The sequence below is a fragment of the Notolepis coatsorum genome (assembly GCF_963971535.1).
Source record: "Notolepis coatsorum genome assembly, chromosome: 20".
NCBI classification, from domain to species: Eukaryota; Metazoa; Chordata; class Actinopteri; order Aulopiformes; family Paralepididae; genus Notolepis; species Notolepis coatsorum.
In genome coordinates this window covers 9,036,973-9,060,715 of record NC_140184.1, presented here as the reverse complement: position 1 = coordinate 9,060,715, position 23,743 = coordinate 9,036,973, and the positions used below count along the sequence as shown (strand labels likewise).

At 45.9% G+C, this 23,743-nt stretch overlaps 1 protein-coding gene across 1 annotated transcript in view; it reads right to left on the bottom strand.

The window, feature by feature from the left end:
* Positions 1-23,743, bottom strand: part of LOC311247289 (uncharacterized protein) — a gene marked incomplete at its 3' end in the record, with an annotated part of 277,946 nt that overhangs the window by 129,951 nt on the left and 124,252 nt on the right. Inside the window, exon 5 of the mRNA XM_084337648.1 lies at positions 452-698. Within this exon, the coding sequence (XP_084193774.1) occupies positions 452-698 (247 nt within the window). The remainder of the gene's footprint in view (positions 1-451; positions 699-23,743) is intronic.

Sequence of the window (23,743 nt, the reverse complement as noted above, 5' to 3'; positions counted from 1 at the left end):
TTATGCTATAAGGCCGCTAGCAACATCGTTTCACTAACAGAGCTAAAAGAAAATGTTGCAAAGTGGCGGAATAAATTCAACCACATTGTCTATGTTTGGATTCATTAAACTGAAGGCCACGTACTGTATCATATTGCATGTAACGACAAACATTACATGACAGTCATCCCTCGGTTCGACAAATAACTCCCCTCGGTTCGACAAATAATGCAGACGTTCAGGTTGAGCTCAAGTGCATTTACTGGGCAACAACCTCTTCAAATCACAGAACAGACTGCCTTACAAAATGCTTTAAACAAACCTATTGTTACCAAACATCATTACAATAACAGCGTTGTGATTGTATAGTATGAATTAGTTCCCATTACGGTTCCACCCATGCAATATAATGACGATATAACCATTTCCTCATACGCTGAGGCTGAATAAACAACAAGATAGCTATACTCACTAGACTCCAGTGTAGCCCGGGGCGCAGAGGCACTCTCCGGTCTGGTGGTGGCATGTGGCACTGTTGAGACACTGGCCCTCCAGCAGACAGCCCTTGCCGTAGAAGCCCGGCTCGCAGGTCTCCTCACAGCGCCACCCCTCGTAGCCGTCGGTGCAGACGCAGGCTCCCGTTATGGGGTTGCACTTGGCCTCGTTCTGGCACTGGCAGCGGTTGGTGCAGTGTGGCCCCCAGAAATCGCTCTCGCACCCTGGACAGAGGGGACAGTGTTTATTTAGGTATAGAATAGAATAGGATAGAAGTACACTTTATTGATCCCAAGGGAAATTCAGCACCACAGATCGCTCACAACATTTAAGTAGTAAAAAATATTAAATAAGAATACACAGTCAAAGATACAGTACATTCTAAAATATGTATATACATTCTAAAATACGGTCAAATGTAAAATGTTAAATGTAAAATGTAAGATTTATACAGTCCGGTGCAAAAAACTGCAGTGCAGAAAAGATTGCATTGATAGATTGTTACTCTGTGAGGCAAGTGAGGCACAGAGTATGGTATGAAAATTCAACATTAGGTAATACAATAGCTTTCTGAGGTCCAAGATGGAGGAGACTGAATGGATGTGTGGGAATAAAAAAAATAAATCCATTTGAAAGTATCAACAATCATCCCCAAAGCATTAATTACCATAATCTGCGAGAATTTGTGTACCCTGTATTTGCTTGTGGATTCCAGCGCTCGTAATCCTTGTGGGATGTGTCGTAGAAATATTATCATGTCAGTATACATCTGTGTGTATCTGTATAGAGGCCCAAACTATAGGTCACAGGATTGTGTTTCTTCAGAGCCATAACCCAAGGTTATGGGAACTGTTAGACGAAGCTTTTTCTTTCCAGGGTATAGCCATAACATAGTCGTATTATTAATTTCTCTAACCAGCCATTTTGTTCTTCTACGTCATTTCATGTATTTAATTGTATGTCTGACCAGAGCTCGCTCTCACTTCTTGGTCAGACATTTGTGTGTACACTGTTTCTGATTATGAACTGAGCATTTCCTTGTATGGCCAGGAATAAATCTATGATAATTTGTATTCAGCTTTGGACTCACTCAGAAATTGTTTACTGCCACTCACTTTTCTGCTCTTATAATATTTTCCACTACAGATGTCACACCCCAACTCCCAACCCATCCTCCCTGTCACTCTTTAACTCACTCTCGCTCCTTCACTCTCTATTCCGTCGTACGTCTAAACAATCCCCGCTCTACTACAACTTGTTCTAGGTTGTTCTCCTGCCTGCCGGGGGAGTGGCCTTGAGCCATCATATTGTATTCCATCCTGTATACCAGCACTTTGTTCTTAGTTCTATTTATTACTTTAACTTTAAAATGTTCTTATATACTTTGATACTATCGCTACTATGTATGCATACAGATATGTTTATATTACATGTATTTATTTCTCCCGTGTCTGCCTACTGTGGACACGGGAGCTCTCTAAAGGTGCTCCCATAGTCGAGCGGACCGTACACAGAGCGGACTCGCGCGGACTCAAAGCGGACCCAAAGCGGACCCAAAGCGGATTCCAAGTGCGAAGGTCCAATTTTCTAATGCGCGGCCGTCCGCACCGCTGGTGTCACACAAAACGCTGATCGGCGTTGACATCGACCTGCATTTAATGTGACGCCGATCTGCATTTTACTCTGACCACTCGCTTTTTTACTTGCAAAAGAGAATGGCTTTTCTAAATGAAGTGTGTAAAACTGCCAGTTTTATTATCGAAATATTGGAAACGGAGATAGAGTCTATGTTATCTCCGTTTCCAATATTTCGAAATAAAACTGGTGTTTTTATTTCATGCAATGTGTGTTTTCCATTTCAGCACCACGCGCTGTCCACCTCATTGAGCAAGCCTATAACATTGCACCTCGCTGCCTATATACCTGTTATTCAAGTGTGTAAAACTGCCCGTTTTATTATCGAAATATTGGAAACGGAGATAAGATACTCTTTATTGACATCGGATGACGACGACATGACAGAAGTTGAACAGCGTGGGAAAAATAGTGTAAACTGGCGCGAGACATGTAGGAAATTGGTCCGCGGCGGTACGCTGAGGTCCGCTCGACTATGAAAGCTCAAAGATTCCAGCGGACCTCCGCAGAGTCCAGTCCGCGTACAGTCCGCTCGACCATGGGAGCACCTTAACCCCTGTCCCTGTTCCCCTGTCTCTCTGGGAGTGGATGTCTCGAGTGATAGTGTGTCGAAATACAGATTGCAGCGACTGTTCTACCTCATATCTGAGGATCAGAGCGCCTCTGGCGCCATGGATCTGCTTCATGCCGTCTTCAGTCTAACCTACAGCGTCTAACCATGCCCGCTCTACTTCAACCTGTTCTGAGTGGTTCTCCTGTCCCCCGGGGCGAATGGCCTTGAGTCATCTTCTTGTATTTAATCTTGTATACCAGCGCTTGTATTCCTATGCCTCTTTGCTCTTAGTTCTATTTATTACTTTAATTGCAGCATATATATATGCTTATATTACATGTATTTATTGCTCCTATTTCAGCCTATTGTGAACACGGGAGCTCTCTAACCCCTGTCCCTGTCTCCCTGTCTCTCTGTGAGTGGATGTCTCGAGTGATAAGTGTGTTGATATACAGCTATACAGCCAGCCCTGGTCCCTGGTTTTTTTGTTCTTAGCTCTTTTAAAAAATGTTCTTATGTACTTTAGATACTATTGCTTCCATGTATGTATGTATATGTGTTTCATCACATGTGACCAGGCACAGACTCTGGGCCCTTTAGGGGGAACTTCACTTTTTTTTAACATGATATGAAAGTACAGGTTCATATTATACCTTAAAAATAAGCAATCACCTGTACAAATCTGGCTTTTCAGGTTTCAATATATGTCTTATGAAACATGCTGATAACACACTACTTCAGGCCTCGAGAGAAAATGGAGCCATTTCTCTTACAATGTACAGTATAATGACTACTCCGCCCAGAAATCAATGTAAACCCCTCCTCCTCCCCACTTCACACCTTCCAGTCTGAGGCCTTTGTTATTCTGATGACTTGTGACCCCGCTTCTATCCCCAGGCCATCAGGATGCTCAATGACTATAATAATAATAATAATAATAGATTTAATTTGTAATGCGCTTTACAGTTGCGGGGCAACTCTCAGAGCGCTACAGTTAAGGGACTTAAAAGCTAGCGAGAATAAAGGAAAGAAAGAATATAAAAATAGGCAAGACTAAAACATAAAATAGCAGAGAAACATAGAATAATAAAACTGATAAAATAAATTGGTAAAAGAACATAAAATGTGTGGAGCAAATTTTTTTTGATAAAAGGTCAACAGAAGGCTCTACTAAAAAGGTGGGTTTTGAGGCCTTTCTTAAAAACATCCACAGTCTGTGGTGCTCTCAGGTAGTCAGGGAGAGCATTCCACAGACTGGGAGCGGAGGAGCAAAAAGCCTGATCTCCCATAGTGCATAGATTTGTCCTTGGGCGCTGGAGGAGGTTTGCAATTGTAACATCAACCCATCCATCTACACTACACTCATTGCACACACTCAAACACTCACATTTTTGCTGAGAGAACTGTACTTTATACATGACAAATCAAAGCAAACTTGAAACTTGTGAGATCTTATAAGAGGATAAAGGAAAATAGTCAAGATAGTCATTAAGATTCAAGATTTTATTATCATTTAAAATAAAGTACAAAATAGAGCTGTATTAACAATAGCTTAATCATACCAAGTCACTTTGGATAAAAGCGTCAGCTAAATTACTAAATATGTATTATTACTTTTTAAGTTTAAATATCAACATTATCTGGCCATCCTCAGTAAATACTATCAAAGACCAGAGATGTGACGGGCGCTCACACAATCACACACACACATTTAAGCTTATAGCAGACTTAATGATTTTAGAATATTTCAGCTAATTAAGTTATCCAGTTAGTTTTTATAGTGTAACGTTTGGAGAGAGGGAGAGAGAGAGAGAGAGAGAGAGAGAGAGAGAGAGAGAGAGAGAGAGAGAGAGAGAGAGGAGAGAGGAGAGAGAGAGAGAGAGAGAGAGAGAGAGAGAGAGAGAGAGAGAGAGAGAGAGAGAGAGAGAGAGAGAGAGAGAGAGAGAGAGAGAGAGAGAGAGAGAGAGAGAAGCGTGCACTGGACTTAATCTATGCACACTGCCAGCCAGGCTATGAGAGATTCAGATACAATTGAACACAAACAGTGAAACAGTTCCAAAGATATTAATGTTTCACACCACCAACAAAGTAGTCTACTGGATCCGTTGCCTCGGAATGAAAATGAGCTGTAATTTCTACGCCCCCCCCCCCCCCCCCCCCCCCAAACAAATGTAGTTATTTTTACTGAGTCAGAATAAATACTGTCGGACAATCTAACAATAATTAACACATTTACAAGTCGTATTAAGTTTTGCAAATAAGGAAACAGATAGAGAACATTTCAAAGCACTCACAAATGCCAATATCTCTATTTCGACCTATTTCTGCCTTCCTATAATCGCTATATAATGTTTTCGGCTTTTCTGAAGAATGTTCTCTGCCGGCACAATCCGACCTATACCGTGCCAGGTCGCATATGTACATACATAGCAATTATTCACCTGTTCTATTCTCCATCCATCTATCATCCATAGCAACACTACATTATCACCGACATCCTGTTGGGGGATCCCCTTTGAACATCCCATCTGAGGTCTCTCTCCTCCACGCTGCCTGTGGTGTTTCTTTTCCTGTTGCTAGGTTTTAGGGAGTCGTTCTTCATCTTCTTTGGGGAAAGTCTGGGAGTGTTGTTGCATATATGGATTTTATGGTGGTTTTTGTTCTGGATCTATTGTGATGTTTCTTCTTGACTTGTGAAGCCCATGGGGGCAATTCCATGTGATCTCGGGCTCTACAAATACATTTGATTTGATTTTGATTTATTCTGTCCATCCTCAATTTCTTCCTCAATCTCTCTCCACCCACTAGGGGTGGGCGATACCAAGTAAATACAGGGTCAGTATTGCAGATACCGATACCAATACTTTTTACTTAGACAAGCAGCTTGTTAACTTTGCGTCATTATGAGCAATGCGTCATAATTTATGAAGTGAATGCATCATCAATTTGCAAATTTTTATGAAAATTAAAGATTCAAATTGTCATGATCATTGAACGATTTTGTAATTTTTCACAGCAGTAATCAGGTCAGTGTCTGCCGAGAAGGTGTGGGGGGGGGGGGCTAGGCATTCAAGAGCCTGTGGGTAGAAACAGTTTGTCAGTCTCGTAGTTCTGGCTTTCAGACTCCTATATCGCCTGCCTGATGGCAGGAGGTTGAAGAGTCTGTGTTGGGGGTGTGTGCTGTCCTTAATTATGTTGTGCGCTCTGCTGGTGGCCCGTCTATAGCTATAAAACAACACCAAACGGCGCTCCTCTTCTTCTCTGCCATCATCCAGCAGTGCCTGCATGGTGGCAACACTCACAGCAGGGGGGGGGGGGGGGGAGTTGTGTACTGAACGTAGAGAATAGAAACTGAAACGTAAGTATCGATCTCATCACACAAGTATTGATACGTTGGTATCGATACATAAATATTTTAAATTGATCCGCCACTCCTACTCCCCTCTCTCTCTCTCTCTCTCTCTCTCTCTCTCTCTCTCTCTCTCTCTCTCTCTAAGACAGAATTATTACAACCTCAATTATTCAGTAGCAAAGACCCCAAATTAAGTGACTAATTGCTTTGGACAAGAGCAGCTTGCTGAATATAACCTTCTACACTGGATTAATTAAGAGCTGAATCATGTAGTTTGGCATGGGCTAACTCTTTTAGGAACAGTGCTAAATAAATGACTTTAGGGGATTTATACATTTGTAAGTGTAGTTAATTGTGCCAGTTACAGACTAACTCAAAGAACCTCCGTCAGTCAGTCCATCCATTCATCCGTCCGTTCTTGTGTTTGTCCATACTGTCCATCACGTCATACTGGAGCTCAAACACTGCAGGTTGGATTTGTAAGAACTTGACAAAACTTGGAGGAATGATGCATCCCACCACTGTATAAATGGTAAACGGTGGATTTATATAGCGCTTTTATCCAAAGCACTTAACAATTTGTTCCTCACATTTCACCCATTCGACTCACACATTCACACATCAACCGCGGAGGCGACCATGCAAGGTGCCAACCTGCTCATCGGGAGCAGTTAGGGGTTAAGTGTCTTTCTCAAGGACACTTCAACACGCTGCCTGGGAGGAGTGGGAATCGAACCAGCCAATGTCACCCCCTGTGTTCTGGCTTTAGTAAAATGAGTGCAGTGCCCATTCAAAACTTGGCTGTTTTGAGCGAGTGCCTGTTCAGAACTGGGCGTTTGCGTGGCCCACGGAAATACTGCTTGCAGTGTCATGTTGAAATGTGCTTGTCTGGAACGCTCGTGCTTGTGTGTAACACATGGCTATTCAGAAAGGGACAATTGCTTGACCCTCAGAAGTGCTGTTTGCAGCATTGTTGAGAACTGCAGTATTGTTGCTTGCAGCGTTCTTGAGAACCACGCATCCAATCAACTTCACATTCGACACTGCACTTAAGTGTAGTGCATACATACAGCACACAAATGGACATCCGTTCAAGAAGAACAATATCATTCATATAAATGGTAAAAAGGACAGGACCCAAAACTGAGCCCTGGGGCACACCTTTGGTTATAGATAAAAATTCAGATTGGGCATGGCCTGATTTCACACACTGACACCACAAGCAGCTCTAACCAAGCCAATACTGGATTTTCAAAAGCAGATCGACTGTATCAAAAGCTTTTAACAAGCACAGTGTTTTCACTTATCTACCACTGACATTATATAATTTGTAACCAATGTATTTGTAACCAATGTGACTGCTGATATTGTGCTGTGATTGGCTCTAAAGCCTGATTGCTGTGGGCTTAGTATTGAATTATTTGAAAGAAACAATTTACGTTGATTATATACCAAGGTCTCCAGAACTTTTGCCAAGCAAGGTAAGTTGGAAATAGGAGATTGTAGCTAAGGGGCTACACAACCCTGACTGTATTTAAATGATGAGCTTGACAACTACTAATTATTAATTAACCAGATATTAAATATACACAAAATGGCGGACACTCTATTAACTGTGAGGGGACAGTGATACCAAGTTCAAATAATCACTTTAATGTTTAACATAAACACAAATATAATATGTAACACAGATTTCCCTTTACTAATATAATTTCAATGCAACAATGTCCGAATTGATTATAGTTCCTAAACTACTGGTACCAGATCGTTGGAGCTCTGAATGGAGGGGGACGGAGTGACTAGCAAGGGGGGGAGAGAGAGAAGGATGGAGACGATGTTCTCTGGAGTTCCTACTCCCGAGGCTGCTGTAGACTCATGCGGTTATAATCCTGTCGTCGCTGGATAGGGGGGTCTCGTACGGATTCCTATATTCCAAACGCCCGATGGCAGGTTTAATAGCTAATATTCCAAACGCCCAATGGCATGGTCACTAGCTAGTTAGCCCTTTTATGCTAAGGCTAACCCGTATGTAGTCAGTAGTAGTTAGTTGAATCCAGAACGCAGCTGGGTTCAGCCCGATGTCTCTCCACGGTCCTTTATTATTTGCCCGTCGGCAAATCTATAGAAGTTATTATTTACTTCACTTCTCTCAAACTATGTCACTCTGCTCTTCCAATGGTGGCTCGACAATATTGTTGTTACATCTAACTAGCCGACCAGCTCTCTCGTAAGATACGTTGTGGTCTGTTTACAACTGCGCCAACGCACGCTCCCACGCACTATGCCCAGGCATGTCCTGAACCCACGCATGCGCTCACGCTGTCTACAGGTGCATGCGCGCGTGCCTACGGCGCGATGAATGGAACATATGCAAAGAGGCGAATGATAAAATACTGTTAGGTAAATAGACGACGTGAAATATATATCTTATACAAATAAACAATATATAAGGTATACAAAATAATAAACGTGGACTTTATGTGTTAATCTGGACCTTCAGAACAATCGGAACCTAGTCGGAACCTAGTCGGAACCTAATTAGCAAATAAAATTTGGGGCACAGATTAATATCAAAGGTCAAGTCAATTTCTCCATAAGGGACTATGGGGAGTTGGAGGTAAACTATAAAGTCGATGGGTTATCGTCATCGTCAGGGGAGTCAGGGAAAGCAGGAAGCTCAATCAACTTAGCTACTGGTCTGGTATAGGTCCGCCTTTGAACGATGACCTCTGCAGCTCTGACCTTCCCATCCGAGCCCTTGATAACTCGGCTCACACGGCCGGCTGGCCACGTAGCTCGGGGTAGTGACTGGTCTATGACCATCACGACGGTCCCCACAGTCAGGTTGTTCCTGTCTTTCACCCATTTCTGGCGGGCCTGAAGGGAGGGTAAGTAGTGTAGGAGGAAGCGAGCCCAAAACTGGTCGGCCAGCACTTGGCTGTGTCTCCACATTCTCCTTTCGCTCATCTCGTCCTGTCTGTACACAGTCTGAGGAAGTGCAGGGTCCAGCCGCCCCATCAAGAGGTAGTTTAGGGTGATGGGGTCGACGTCAGCTACGTCGCTTGAAACGTAGCCGAGGGGCTTGGAGTTCAGAACTCCCTCAATCTCGGTAAGGACCGTAGCTAGGACTTCATTGCCCACCGTCTGGGCTCCAAGCACGGTGTACAGAGCAGTCTTGATTGATCGGACCTCTCTCTCCCATGTTCCCCCGAAATGGGGAGCATTCGGTGGATTGAACTGGAAGGTTACCTGAGCCGGAGCGAGGCGCGCCTTGAGTTCTTCACCCATGTTCAGGAAACTCGCTCTCAGTTCCGTATCTCCTCCTCGGAAATTTGTCCCTTGGTCTGACAATAGCACTGAGGGGGTCCCTCTCCTCGCTTGAAACCTCCGGAAGGACATGAGGAACGAGTCGGTACTCATAGACTGAAGGAGCTCAATGTGGACAGCTCTGGTGGTCATGCATTTATACACAATACCCCACCTCTTCTCTGTTCCTCTTCCTCTCTTAACATTGAAGGGCCCGAAGCAGTCCACGCCCGTGGAATGGAAGGCCCGCTTGCCGACTCTGAGGCGGCAGGGAGGCAGGTCTGCCATCTTCGGTATAATAGGCTGTGCTCTCCACTTGCGACAGGTAGGGCAAGTTCGTTGGAACCGGCGTACAGCTTCTCTCCCTTGGAGTATCCAGAAGCGCCGCCGGATCTCAGCGAAGACTCGCTCAGTCCCCGCGTGGCACACCACCTCGTCATATTTCTGAATGATCAGGTCTGTTACCCTGTGTCGGCTGCTTAGGACGATGGGATGCTTCACATCCTCGGCCAAGTCCGGGGCCCTTCTCAACCGACCCCCCACCCTAATGAGGCCCTGGGCGTCGATTTCTGGGGCCAAGGTGAGGAGTCTACTGTCTGAGGGGACCGGCTTCGCCCTTGTCAGACACTCCCTTTCCTCTGGGAAAGAGTCTCTGTGCGCCCTCTGCAGCACAAGGAGTTCCGCTTCCTCGTAGGCGGCTGCGCTGAGGTCTGTGGTGGGGGGGAGCTCCTGGTGGTGCCAGAGAAATGTCCTTTTTTGGGCACTGTCCAGAGTTTGACAGTCGTCTAAGTCTGGGCCCGTTGGAGCCAGGGCTTGACTCAGCCCGCAGAACATGGACTTCTTTATTTCTGACTCGTCCTGGTTCGCATCCCGAGGTGTTGAGATAGGCCACTTCTCCTCCGGGAGTCTGAGGAACTCTGGGCCATCACTGTATGAGTTGGGACGGGTGAGGTCGGCTAGGGACATCCCCCCTGTGATGACATCCGCTGGGTTCTGCTTGGTGTCAACATATCTCCAACATTCCGCTCCTACCAGGTCCTGGATTTCCGATACTCGGACTCCTACGAACACTTTGTACCGGCAGGAGGCGGACTGGATCCAGGTGATCACGGTCATAGAGTCTGACCATAGGATGATCTTACGCACCGGTATGGTGAGTTCCTTTTGCACCATTTAGGCAAGTTGTGCGCCTACCAGGGCTGCGCAGAGCTCCAGTCGCGGAATCGACTGCTGCTTGCGGGTAGCAATCCTCGAGCGGGCCAGGACAAAGGCTACGTGGACTTCTCCTCCCTCTTCTCGAGCCCTCAGGTAGGCCACTGATCCGTACGCCACTTCCGAGGCATCGCTGAAGACGTGCAGGTCGATCTCACAAGTCTCCAAGCGCACGGTAGGAGGGAAGTAGCTCCGCGGGATGGCAACCTCGCGGAGTAAGACAAGTTCATCCTCCCACCCTCTCCATGTGGTGGCTAGGTGCTCGGGTATGGGGTCATCCCAGCCCTGCTCCTTTGCCCATAGTTCTCTCACCAGCATCTTCGCCCGGGTGGTGTAGGGGAGAATGCACCCCATAGGGTCGTACTGGCTGGCGAGTGTTCGTTACACACTCCGCCGAGTCTGTGGTCAGTCTAGTCATGGACGCCTCCTGGTCCGTCCTCAGAGGCGTGTGCCGGTAGTGAAGCGAGTCCGTTTTAAAGTGCCAGACGAGACCCAGAGTCATCTCTTGCACTTCGCCTGGGGTGTGCGCCATCCAGGTCTCGCTGCTAGCGGCCTTCGTCTCTGGAGGGAGGTGCCGGAGGACTTGAGGGTCGCTACTGGCCCACTGTCGGAGGTCGAATCCACCTTTGGCTAGCGAAGCCCGTAGCTTCATCATGATGCTCTCTGCTTCTTCTGGTGTGGATACGCTCTGTAGACAGTTGTCCACGTAGAAACATCGTTCAACGCTGTGTCGGACATCATCGTCAGCTCCGGGGTCTTCGGCCACGTGCTTCTGTAACGCGAACGTGGCGCAGCACGGGCTGCAGGTGGTGCCGAAGGGGAGTACCTCCCATTGGTATATCGAGGGTTGTTCGTCGTCGAGCCTCTCCCTCCACAGAAACCTCAGTAAAGGCTTGTCTTCCTCCATCAGCCAGACTTGTAAGAACATCCCCTTGATGTCACGCTGATGGCCACTTTGTCCTGACGAAAACGTATCAGGACACCGAGGAGGGAGGGTCCAAGTGTGGGACCGGGCAGGAGTAGGCTATTCAGATTCTGCTGTCCAATCTGATGACTGCAATTGAACACAATGCGTTTTTTTCCGTTGTGTGTGACCTTGTGGTGGGGCACGTACCAGGTCTCTGTCGTCCCTTCTGCCTCGCGGTCATCGATTTTCTTTATGTGACCGGCCGCTACCAGCTTCTCGATCTCGGCACGATAGATTGCCGCTTGTTGGGGGTTCTTGGCGAGGCGCCGCTCAGTGCTATGTAGGTAGTGGTGCGTCGCTCCCTTAGGCGCGTGCAGAGTGGGCATCCCTTCCCGCCTCAAGAGTGGGGTCGCGTACCTTAGCACTCCGTTGACCTCGACCCTAGTAGTCTTCTGCTCTAGTAGAGCGATGGCAAACTTGTCCACCTTGGACCGAACCATCTTCCGTTCGTTCTTGAATGGCAGCGCATCTAGCGTCCATAACCGCTCAACGTGCTGTAGGAGAGTGGGGTCTGTGTCGCTCGCCTTGGTGTAAAGGCAGCAGGTGGACGTTGGTCGGCTGGAAGGCCCGGAGAGGGGGCCCTGGAGCGTCCACCCCAGCCGGGTCTTAACCGTGGCTGGGCATCCTCTGGGTCCGATGTGGGGACAATAGGTCAGTAGGGACAATGAGGTCCGCGTGGTCGGACCCAATGAGTAGGGTCGGTGTTGTGCCGCTGATAGGCGGTATGGGCAGTTGGCGTAGGTGGTCGTACTTTTCCCTCAGTTGTGGGATGGGGTAATCGTAACGTGACAAGCCAATGTCGTAGCTCGTGAATGCCTTGCCGATGGCGTACCGCTTCTCAGGCTGGTCAATCGCTGCAATGGTGAACGAGACACTTTCACCTTTGATTGTCTTCAAGTCTCGACGAATGGTATGGAGAGTCATGGTCTCCTCGGGACCCCACAGGTCCAACTGGGTTGCGGCGGAGGCGAGGAGGAGCGTCTTCTCCGACCCGTCGTCAAGGACGGCGTAGGTGTCGAGTACTTTGTCCCTGTGACTAAAGAGTACTCGGACTACCTTGAGGAGCACTCTGGAACTCCCACTCTTCGCGGGGTCGATGTAGAGTACGTCTGCTCCCGAGTTGATCGGTGGAGCTGGGTTCCGCTTGTTGCTCTCGTGCAGTGCTTCGAGGTGAGCGCCGTCACACTTGCCACACTTCTTCTTAAGGCGGCATTCTGCTGCCATGTGGCCGTGCGCACAGCGGCGGTTAGCCTTAATCCACTGACTTACTTCGGCGGTGGTCAGTTTCTTGAATGCGTCGCACTGTGACAGCCAGTGTTCGCTGTCACAGTATTGACATGCGATCTTCCACTTCCCCTTGGAGGGGGGTGTGACTCTTCTGCCGTGACACCGACTCGGCCTGGTGCATCACTGTGATGGGCCTGCTTTGGTCTTTAGCCCTCCTCTGTCCCTCTTTAAGGTTCGAGCCACCCCATGCGAAGGTATCAATCCTTAGGCTGCTAACCTCTCTGGCGAGGAAGTCGGCAAGATCCAGCAGTGACTTCGGGTCACGCTAGTTTCGTTGCCGCCGAAAACGTTCTTGGCGGCCAGGGCAATGCAACAATGTCCGAATTGATTATAGTTCCTAAACTACTGGTACCAGATCGTTGGAGCTCTGAATGGAGGGGGACGGAGTGAATAGCAAGGGGGGGAGAGAGAGAAGGATGGAGACGATGTTCTCTGGAGTTCCTACTCCCGAGGCTGCTGTAGACTCATGGGTTATAATCCTGTCGTCGCTGGATAGGGGGGTCTCGTACGGATTCCTATATTCCAAACGCCCGATGGAAGGTTTAATGGCTAATATTCCAAACGCCCGATGGCATGGTCACTAGCTAGTTAGCCCTTTTATGCTAAGGCTAACCCGTATGTAGTCAGTAGTAGTTAGTTGAATCCAGAACGCAGCTGGGTTCAGCCCGACGTCTCTCCACGGTCCTTTATTATTTGCCCGTCGGCAAATCTATAGAAGTTATTATTAACTTCACTTCTCTCAAACTATGTCACTCTGCTATGTCACCTTCCAATGGTGGTGGTCTGTTTACAACTGCGCCAACGCACGCTCCCACGCACTATGCCCAGGCATGTCCTGAACCCGCGCATGCGCTCACGCTGTCTACAGGTGCATGCGCGCGCGCCTACGCGCGATGAATGGAACATATGCAAAGAGGCGAATGATAAAATACTGTTAGGTAAATAGACGACGTGAAATATATATCTTATACAAATAAACAATATATAAGGTATACAAAATAATAAACGTGGACTTTATGTGTTAATCTGGACCTTCAGAACAAGATAGTTATCTAGATTATCCCTATCTCGGAATCACCCAGGCAGATTTCCAATACAGAGGACCAAAGCAATGAAGAGTTTAAATATAGACAAGAACTGCACAGTAATAACAGCAGACAATTATATAAAAAATCTATCTAGGGACTATGGATTGCAAAGCACCAAGTACTTCATTGTGCGGAAAAATTAGAAATGGTCCACAGGGCGCCTACAATCAGAAACGACATCAACAGAAGGGAGCCCTGCACAATTCTTATCGAATAAATTCCCTGTCTGTGTGAAGTGCCCAATTAAAGGCATGGGAAATTTCATCAACTTTAATACATGAGGGCAGAGAATGAGTTTTCTTTTCTTTCTTTTATTAAAATTCACTGCACTGCAAAACTGTAGCTGGGTTTGAATAAGTACTTGCAATAAAATCCAAGTAGTAATGAGATTTAGCTTTTCTCACAGCTGCAGTGCATCTATTTCAGAGCCATCTAGAAAGCCAATGTTGAGGATCACCTGATCGCTTTGCACGAGACCCAGCACACTTCCTGTCATTGAACAGAGTTGACAGCTCCTGAAAGAACCAAGGTGTCATCTCTATCTTTGACTCAAATCCTCTTAACCCTTGTGTGGTGTTTGCGTTTTTGTTACTCACCTAATGTTCACGGGTCTGGTGGACCCACAATTATTTTTTACATTTGTATTGGGATTTTAACAATAACAATGTTAAAATCCAGAACAATTCCTGTAAAAGTACTTAACAGATGTTAACTTTATCTCAATTACAAACAATGTAGACAGCCATTTACTCTGCTAGATCACATTTATCAATATAAGTACTATTTGTTTATTGTGATAACATCTGTTGCCTGAAAAAAATAAAATCTATTATAATCAAAAGGTGAATGGAATAAATCATGTTTATCTTGAAATGCCACAAGCAGACGCCTGCGTACCCCAGCTACTAGGACGGAGAGGCTTAGGCTAAGCTTCTTCCCCCAGGCCATCAGAGCCTTGAACAATGAACATTGAGAGACACAGAAACTGAACTATCCACACACAAGCACACACAAGCACATACACGACACGCACGCTGAGCACGCTCACACACTAGCAGCCACTTTAACACTCATGCCGCACACACGCACACTTATGGCCAGAGGAAAGGCCACTTTAAATTAGTATAACATCAGGAACAGTGTATTGCACTACTAAAGCTACCTAGCATGTCCTATATGCTCTGTAAATACTATGTACAGATACCGAGATGGCACACCATGTACCTGTTTATTGCACTGTTGTTTTTACTGGATTCTATTAATATGTTGTACCACTGTATTTTATTGGATTCTATTATATGTTGTACCACTGTATTGCACATCGTCGCGGGCAAGACCAGCCGCATTTCATTGTATACCTGTATGCCGTGACAATTAAAACTCTTGACTTGACTTGACTTGACTTAAATGCCACAAGGAGATCAATAAAGGAATATATATATATATATATATATATATTTTTTTTTAAACCTGTTTTCACCTATAATTTTATTTTCAACACACCACATATGTAATATAACTGTGTAGGAGGGTGCACATTGTGCACTCAGTGAAAATGTGTGCTTTTATATGTTCTTACATTTTGGGACAGTGACATAATTTACAACAGAAACAGAAAGACATGATTTAGCAAATATTGCCACTCCACCACCTCTACCAATTCGCCAGATGATTAAAAATAATAATAATAGATTTTTTTTTTTTTATGCAGTCAGGCCACTGAACTTAGAAGCAGGCCAGGCCAATAGTTAGATAACCCAGGTGGGGAACAACCAGGAGATCACTGCAACTCACACAAGTTGGAGAACTATCTCTCTCTATCTCCTTCCATCCTCTTTCTACCTTTTTACCCTACCCTCCAATCTCCCCCAATCCCATTCAATCTAATTTGCTGCAGCTCAAATGTATCCCCTTGCCCCACTTTGCCTTTTATGTCTCTGTCTGTGTTTTGTGTATTTTGTATGTTTGCTTTTGTTTTTGCTGCCATTTTGGCCAGGTCTTGCTCGAAAAAGAGATCTTTGATCTCAAGTGACTACCTGGTAAAATAAAGGTAAAAAAAAAAAAAAAAAAAACACACACACACACACGCACCACACACACACACACACATACACACAAGCACACACACACACTCACACACACACACACAGTGATTGGTGGAGGCGGGACCCTTACAAAAAACTGAAAATCCATCAAAATCTGTGTTGTTGCTAATCATACATATGCTAGCCTGTTTTTTAACAATAATTTGTGATGCCATCAGAAACACTGGCATTTAAAGGGTACAAATAAAAAAATCCCTACACCAGAATGCAGGAAATGAAGTCTTTGTAACAAAATGTCCTGGTGGGGACCACCAGACCCCCTGCTTAAAAAGTGGCCTGACTGGGGCTATATTTCGCACTATATTTCCTGGCCTGAATGATTTCCCCAGTCTGGCCCTGGTTAAAAGCATCCAATGCTTATTAGTGTGTGTGCGTTTGAACGTTTGCATGTCTAAACCATTTCCATTTATATATAAAAAAAATATATATGATCAATTTAATAAAAAAAAATAAAAATGTGCCTCCTATAATAGTCGGGGTCGCGGCTCTCTGACACTGTTATTTCGGGGGTCGCGGCCTGAAAAGTTTGGGAACCCCTGGGTTAGCCTACCAGACGCCAACATTTTAGACTTAGACTCAGGAGAATCAACCCCAGTGAATCAGCCAAAGTAGAAATTGGAGCAGAGATAGAACCAGACTTGCCGCAGCCTTTTAAAAAAAAAAGGTTTAAAAGTTCATTGAACACCCGTTTGGTCATCTCAGACTGCCCGCGATGTGCATCGTCTGCCCCTACATGGACGATTACCCGCTGTATGAATGACGGGAGTGAATGCAGCCGCTCAGGGAGTTCATGATGACGGGGACGGTGGCATCAGGGAAGCAATGTGTTGCTACATTAAAGAAACGGGATAACGGGATATTCCTTCACTTGAACAAATATACAGAACTTCCACAAGATTTTAAAAGGTCAAAAGGCATCATGTGACGCCTTAAATCCTGATGAATTGAAAATGGGGGACCCTGATGTAAACAAGACAAAAGTCTTTCTCAGGTCTGCATCCCCTTAACTGTATTGTACCCATTCTGCAATCTGTTAATAAAGTTTTCAATCAATCAATCAATCAATCAATCAAATACTTCTCTAACAGATACCAGAGACTTTCAGGGCTCAGTGGTTATAGTGTGGTGGCCAAGTGGAACAGTTACACTATGCAGATGGCTGCTAAGCAGTCATTAAGTCCATTAGAAGGTAAATGTACCCTACAGGAGGGGAAGGTAAATGGAATGGTAAATGGACTGCATTTATATAGCAGCTTTTATCCAAAGCGCTTTACAATTTATGCCTCACATTCACCCATTCACTCACACATTCACACACCGACAGCGGAGGCAACCATGCAAGGTGCCAACCTGCTCATCGGGAGCAGTTAGGCGCATAATGTGAGCTCTGGTTCCGACCATGTCGGGGCCAACAGGATTTTACATGCCTTTTTAAAATGTCCGTAACTCTTCAACCAAATGTGCGAGCGCAAAGAATCCAAGAGTCCCTGAAAGTAGAGAAGCTGTGCTTCGTTTACGGTAGTGTTCTCAAACGTACGCGTCACGACGTAGTGACATCGGTATCTCTGGAATCTTTTTTGAGGAAGTTGTTTTTGGCGGGTGGATGTGACTTCGTTTGAGAAGTGTTTTAGTAGTGTTTTCATAGTTTTTTCAGCTGATTATTGGTAAGATCAAGACGGTCAAGTAGGGTAACGAAAATACCCAAAATGTTTCATGACGACGACGACAACGACGGTTACCGCGATGACGACGGTTACCGTGACGATGACGGAGACCGCGACGACGCAATACACAACATAGCCAGAAACAACAGCGACCAAATGGACCAGGGTATGTAACGTTAGTAAATATTTTTGTAGTAGTACAGCTACTGTGTGTATGTCTGTGTGTGTAGAGGCCTTATGGCCTATATTGTGAAATATGTATACATTTATCCAGGGCCTACCTGTGTTAGTAAAATTGCAGTTTGTAATAGTACAGCTACTGTGTCTGTGTGTGTAGGGGCCTTATGGCTTATTATTGTGAAATATGTATACATTTACCATTGCCTACCTGTGAAGGAGAAAGCACCTACCTATATACTCACCTGAATGTGTGTTTTAGTAAATATAGTCTACAACAGATATTGATTTTACTTTCTTATAATTTCTTTTTAGGATGTCTAATGTCTGCAATGTGGGCCTGTGCTTGCAGCTGGAGAGGAACTGTTTTCTGCAGAACCACACAGCCTGAAAATGCATGGACCAAACAGCCAATAACAGGGAGAAGAAAAGGCCTAGACTCCTAATTTTTTTGTACATTTGCAAAACATTTTTCTTTTCAGATTGTATGGGCCACATTTTATGTGCCCATCACAGTTCATGTTTCACTAAAAAACCTGTAAAATCTAATTCCGTTTTTGTGTTTGTATTCCCTTTAAAATGTTGAACAACTAAGGTATTGATGAAGATGAAGTAACAAAGGAAAAAAGGGCAAAAGCACTTACTCTAGGACATTCTTTGACAATTTTACAGCCCAAAATACGAAAAAAAAGATCCAGGCGGAATTCTATAATGGTAGGTAACAAAGGGTTGAAGAAATATTGTCTGAACTGTCAGATGCAAACTGGCTGTGTGACTTTGCTATGTTGTGTGACATAACCAAGCATCTCGCCCAATTTAATCAGAAGCTGCAGGGATGTAAACAAGTCCCACCCAAAACTTGACAAATATAGTTGTTGTTGTATACTCATCTGGTTATTTAGTATAACATATAATAATGAGGAGACACGAGACACGGGTAAATTCCAGTTGACAGCTCTTTAGTGGAAAACTCAACACAGGTGATTACAATGACGGCAGTACTTATTAGCAGGGGGCGTGACGATATCTAATAAGGGGCAAACTTAGAATGTCAATACACAACATATCCCTCCCCCTTAACTTTGAAGGTTCCCCTAAAAAGTAAGTACTTAAACATTAACAAAAAACACTAAGTGTCACTGCGGTTTGGTATCCCTCATTCTATAATTAACTTAACAAATCGTATTTAAACTTAAACTTCCATTGGCTAGTAACCTTTGCCTGAACTAGGGAAAGAGGGTAGACTACCTCAATTCCCAGACTGAACCCTGGGGATTATTCTGCCCCAATTGTAAGGGTTAGTCTATCAGGAGGGCGTCTGACTCTACTGGGGTAACGACCTGTAGGCAAGTCAGTTTCATTGTCTTTTGGGGAGGACTGTAGGAGTCCGGGTCTGGGAGAAGTGATGGCTGGGATAGGCCTAGGTGTGCCTGGGACAGGGGCCACTCTTGCAGGTTGCGTCTGGGGCTCTTCTGGTGATGAATGCTGCTCCTGGTAGGTCTCCTGCTCTGGAACAAAGGATGGCGGCTGAGGTGAGTCATCATGGAAACCAGCCGTGTGGAGCAGTTGATCGATGTGTCTTCTCCAGATGAGATTATCCCTGGTTTCTACTGTATATGACACAGGACCTGTTTTTGCAACAACTGTTGCAGGCATCCATTTGACCCCTTTGGTATAGTTCCGGGCGAGAACCCGGTCTCCAGCTGTGAAGCTCCGAAACTTTGCTTTCGCTCGCCTCTCCACTTGAGCTCTCTGTTGCATATGCACAATCTCCCTCGTCTTTTGGGGTCTCAGGAGGTCAAGTCGAGTGCGGAGTTGTCTCTTGAGCATAGCCGAGGCAGGCGAGACCTTTGTCGTAGCATGAGGTGTGTTTCGGTATGACAGCAGGAAAGCACTGAGGCGCCTGTTGATGGACTGTGTACCTTGAGAGGACTTAAGAGCTTGCTTCATGGTCTGTACAAACCTTTCAGCGAGCCCATTGGTAGCAGGGTGATAGGGTGCAGACTTGATGTGCTGAATACCATTCTCCTCCATGAATGTCTTGAACTCTTCAGACACTAGTTGTGGGCCGTTATCACTAACCAGCTGTTGTGGTAGACCAAAGCGGCTGAAGATAGACCTTAGCTCTTCGATGGTCCTCATAGAGGAGGTGCCCGTCATGACGACAACCTCAGGCCATTTGCTATGAGCGTCGACTACGATTAAGAACATGTGGTTCTCCAATGGTCCAGCAAAGTCTATGTGGACTCTTTGCCATGGTTCTTCAGGCCAGTCCCACGGATGTAATGGAGCCAGCTGTGGGAGGTTTCTCACTCTCTGGCAGGCAGAACATGACTTTGCTTTCTCCTCTATAGCTGCATCCAGGCCTGGCCACCAGAAATAGCTGCGTGCAATTTCCTTCATACGCACGACCCCACAGTGTCCAGAGTGGAGCTCGTCAAGCACTTTCCCTCTCAGTGGTGGGGGAATAATGACACGATAGCCCCACAATAGGCATCCAGACTGGACCGACAACTCGTTTCGTCTCACCAGGTAAGGCTTCAAGCTTGGTGTCATCTCACCTCCCCGTCCACGAGTGACGATGTCCATAACCTCAGACATGACCGGGTCCGTGTGTGTGTGTTTCTTCACATGAGTTGAGGTCACTGGAGCAGCGGTCACTTCCTTGAAGTAGAAGATCTCCGCTTGTGGTGTCCGATTATGTGTGACCGGCAACGGGAGCCTCGAGAGCCCGTCAGCATTCCCGTGCTGATCCGACTTCCTATACCTAATGTCATACCGGTGGGCAGACAGCAACAAAGCCCATCGCTGCATACGACTGGCCGCAAGCGATGGAATGCCTGTATGAGGACCGAAGATAGAGGTGAGAGGTCGATGGTCTGTCAGTAGTGTGAATTTCCTGCCGTAGAGATATTGATGAAATTTCTTTATTCCAAACACTATAGACAGTGCTTCACGCTCAATCTGCGCATAATTGCCTTCCGCTTTGCTCAGCGTCCGTGATGCAAAGGCGATAGGTCTCTCTTCCCCTGATGGCATGATGTGTGATACTACTGCACCCACACCATAAGGTGAGGCGTCACACGCCAGCTGAAGTGACAAGGCGGGGTCAAAGTGGGTGAGGGCTTCAGACTGAGAGAGGGCTGTCTTTGCTCCTTTGAAAGCTGCCTCACATTTGTCTGTCCAATTCCATGTTTGGGCTTTGTGTAGCAGCTCATGGAGCGGTTTCAGCCTATTGGCAAGGTCAGGCACAAACTTCGCATAGTATGTCAGCAGGCCAAGGAATGATCTCAACTGACTCACATTCGTCGGAGATGGAGCCTCCACAATAGCCTTCACCTTTGACGGTGCTTTGTGGAGTCCAGTGCTGTCAATCACGTGCCCCAGGTACTCGACAGAAGGTTGGAAAAACTCGCATTTGTCTTCCCGGACTCTAAGACCATATTCCTCCAGTCTTTGTAGTGTGGCCCCCAGGTTCCTTAAGTGCGACTGCTCATCCGGTCCTGTGATAAGCAGGTCATCCAGGTAACACTGGACCCCTCGTAGCCCACTTAGGATCTGGTCCATTGCTCTTTGGAAAAGTGCCGGAGCAGAAGTAATCCCAAAAGGAAGCCTCTGGTACCTGAATAGCCCCTTGTGTGTCACTATGGTCAACAGTTCCTGTGACTCTGGATCTACATGCATCTGGAGATATGCCTGACACAAGTCTATCTTACTAAACTTCTGTCCCCCAGCTAAACCAGAAAAGAGTTCATCAATGAGGGGTAGTGGATACTGTTCTGCAATCAAGACAGGGTTCACAGTGACTTTAAAATCACCACAGAGTCTTAGACCCCCATCCTTCTTCATGACTGGAACAATCGGCGTGGCCCATTCACTGGTGCTCACTGGCGCCAATACCCCACTCTCCACCAATCTGTCTAGTTCTGCATCTACCCTGGGTTTGATGGCATACGGAACAGGTCTAGCCTTTAAACACCTCGGTGTGCTTCCTGGTGTGACTGTCAGCTTAACAGTAATGTCCTTCATGCTACCAAGGTCTCCACCAAAAACTTTGGAGTGCTTCTTCAAAATCTCCTGTAGGGGGCCTGTGTCTCCATCCTTAACCATGAACACCTCTTGCCAGTTCAGTCTGAGTTTCTCAAGCCATCGCCGTCCTAGCAGAGCTGGACGGTTTCCACGAATGATGTACAGTGGAAGAGTCTTCTTCCGCTTGTTGTGTTCCACTGTCACATTCACAACTCCTAACACTGGAACAGCCTCTCCAGTGTAGGTCCTCAACTTCAATTTGCTCACTCGAAGAGTCAGGTGCTGCAGCTTCTCTCTGAAAACAGCCTCTGATACCATGGACACACGTGTGCCGGTGTCCACTTGCATCCGCACTGCTTTATTGTCCAACAGTGGTGTGACCCAGTATCCATCATCACTGTCCAGCACAGATAACACATGTACAGTATCATCATCATCATCAGACTCACAGTCACTCTGCTCGTCCTGTTCGTGCTCCAACTTATTCACACGTTTCTTCTTGTTTCTGTAGAAACCACCTTTCTTCATCTCAGTGTGCTGTTTGTATGTCTGGGTCTTCCTATTACCACAAGCACGTTCGATATGGCCTTTTATACCACAGTTTCTGCAGTCTACGTCTTTACACCAACACTCTGATGGCTGATGCCCCATTCTCCCACAGCGGTAGCATGGTTTGCCAGCTGTTGTCTTCTTATCCTCAAAAGACAACTTGTGCACTTGGGCTGATAGACTTAGCTGCTGTGCTTCTCGGGCAGCCATTTCCATTGACGTACTTATCTCTATGGCCTTTTCCAGTCTCAGGTTAGCTTCACTCAGTAGTCGTTTCTGAATAGACTCACTGCGTAGACCACACACCAGTCTGTCACGTATGGTGTCATTGAGTGAAATACCAAATTCACAATATTCAGACAGGCGTTTAAGTACAGCTACAAACTGTGAAACAGATTCACCCTCTTCTTGGTTCCTTTTATGGAACCTGAAACGCTCTGCAATGACCAGTGGCTTAGGAGAGTAGTGATCTTTCAATATTCCCACTATGTCTTCATAGGACTTGTCCCCTGGCTTCTGTGGCTGCACCAGACTGCGCAGTAGGTTATAAGTTCTTGCTCCCATAACACTTAAGAATGTAGGTACTAGGATATCCTCTTCAATCTTATTAGCAAGTGCAAAATACTCAAACCTTTCGGTGTAAGAACTCCATTGTTCCGTCTCCTCGAATGGTCCAAGATGTCCAAACAGTGCAGCCATCTTCTTGCAATTAGTCCTTTCCTTGTTTCGTTTGAGTTACTGTCTTTGGATCTGGCACCATCCGCCCCTCCTCATTTACTCAGTCTCCTTCCCATCGCGGAGATTTCACCTTTTCTCCGTCTCTATACTCCGCCCGCAACAGTGTCAACACAGCAGTATGCACCGTTGCCAAGTTACCGCAGCCCCGACGTCGCGCTGCACACTCGCGAAAACAAACAAACACGTCAGATGCGGACTATTGCCGACAATAACAAACACAACGTGAGATCCGTATTATCCTCGTCGCCAGTTTTGTTGTATACTCATCTGGTTATTTAGTATAACATATAATAATGAGGAGACACGAGACACGGGTAAATTCCAGTTGACAGCTCTTTAGTGGAAAACTCAACACAGGTGATTACAATGACGGCAGTACTTATTAGCAGGGGGCGTGACGATATCTAATAAGGGGCAAACTTAGAATGTCAATACACAACAGTTGTGAACTGAGACAACCCTTATTTAGTTATGTTTGAGTACAGTTACAGTTGTGTTCATTGCAGACACATGTTCTGTAATCAAACTATCTCCCATTAGTTGGATGCAGATGGCCTCCGCCATCTGTTGTTTTTGTAACATCATGCTACATCTGTCCCACGTGTTC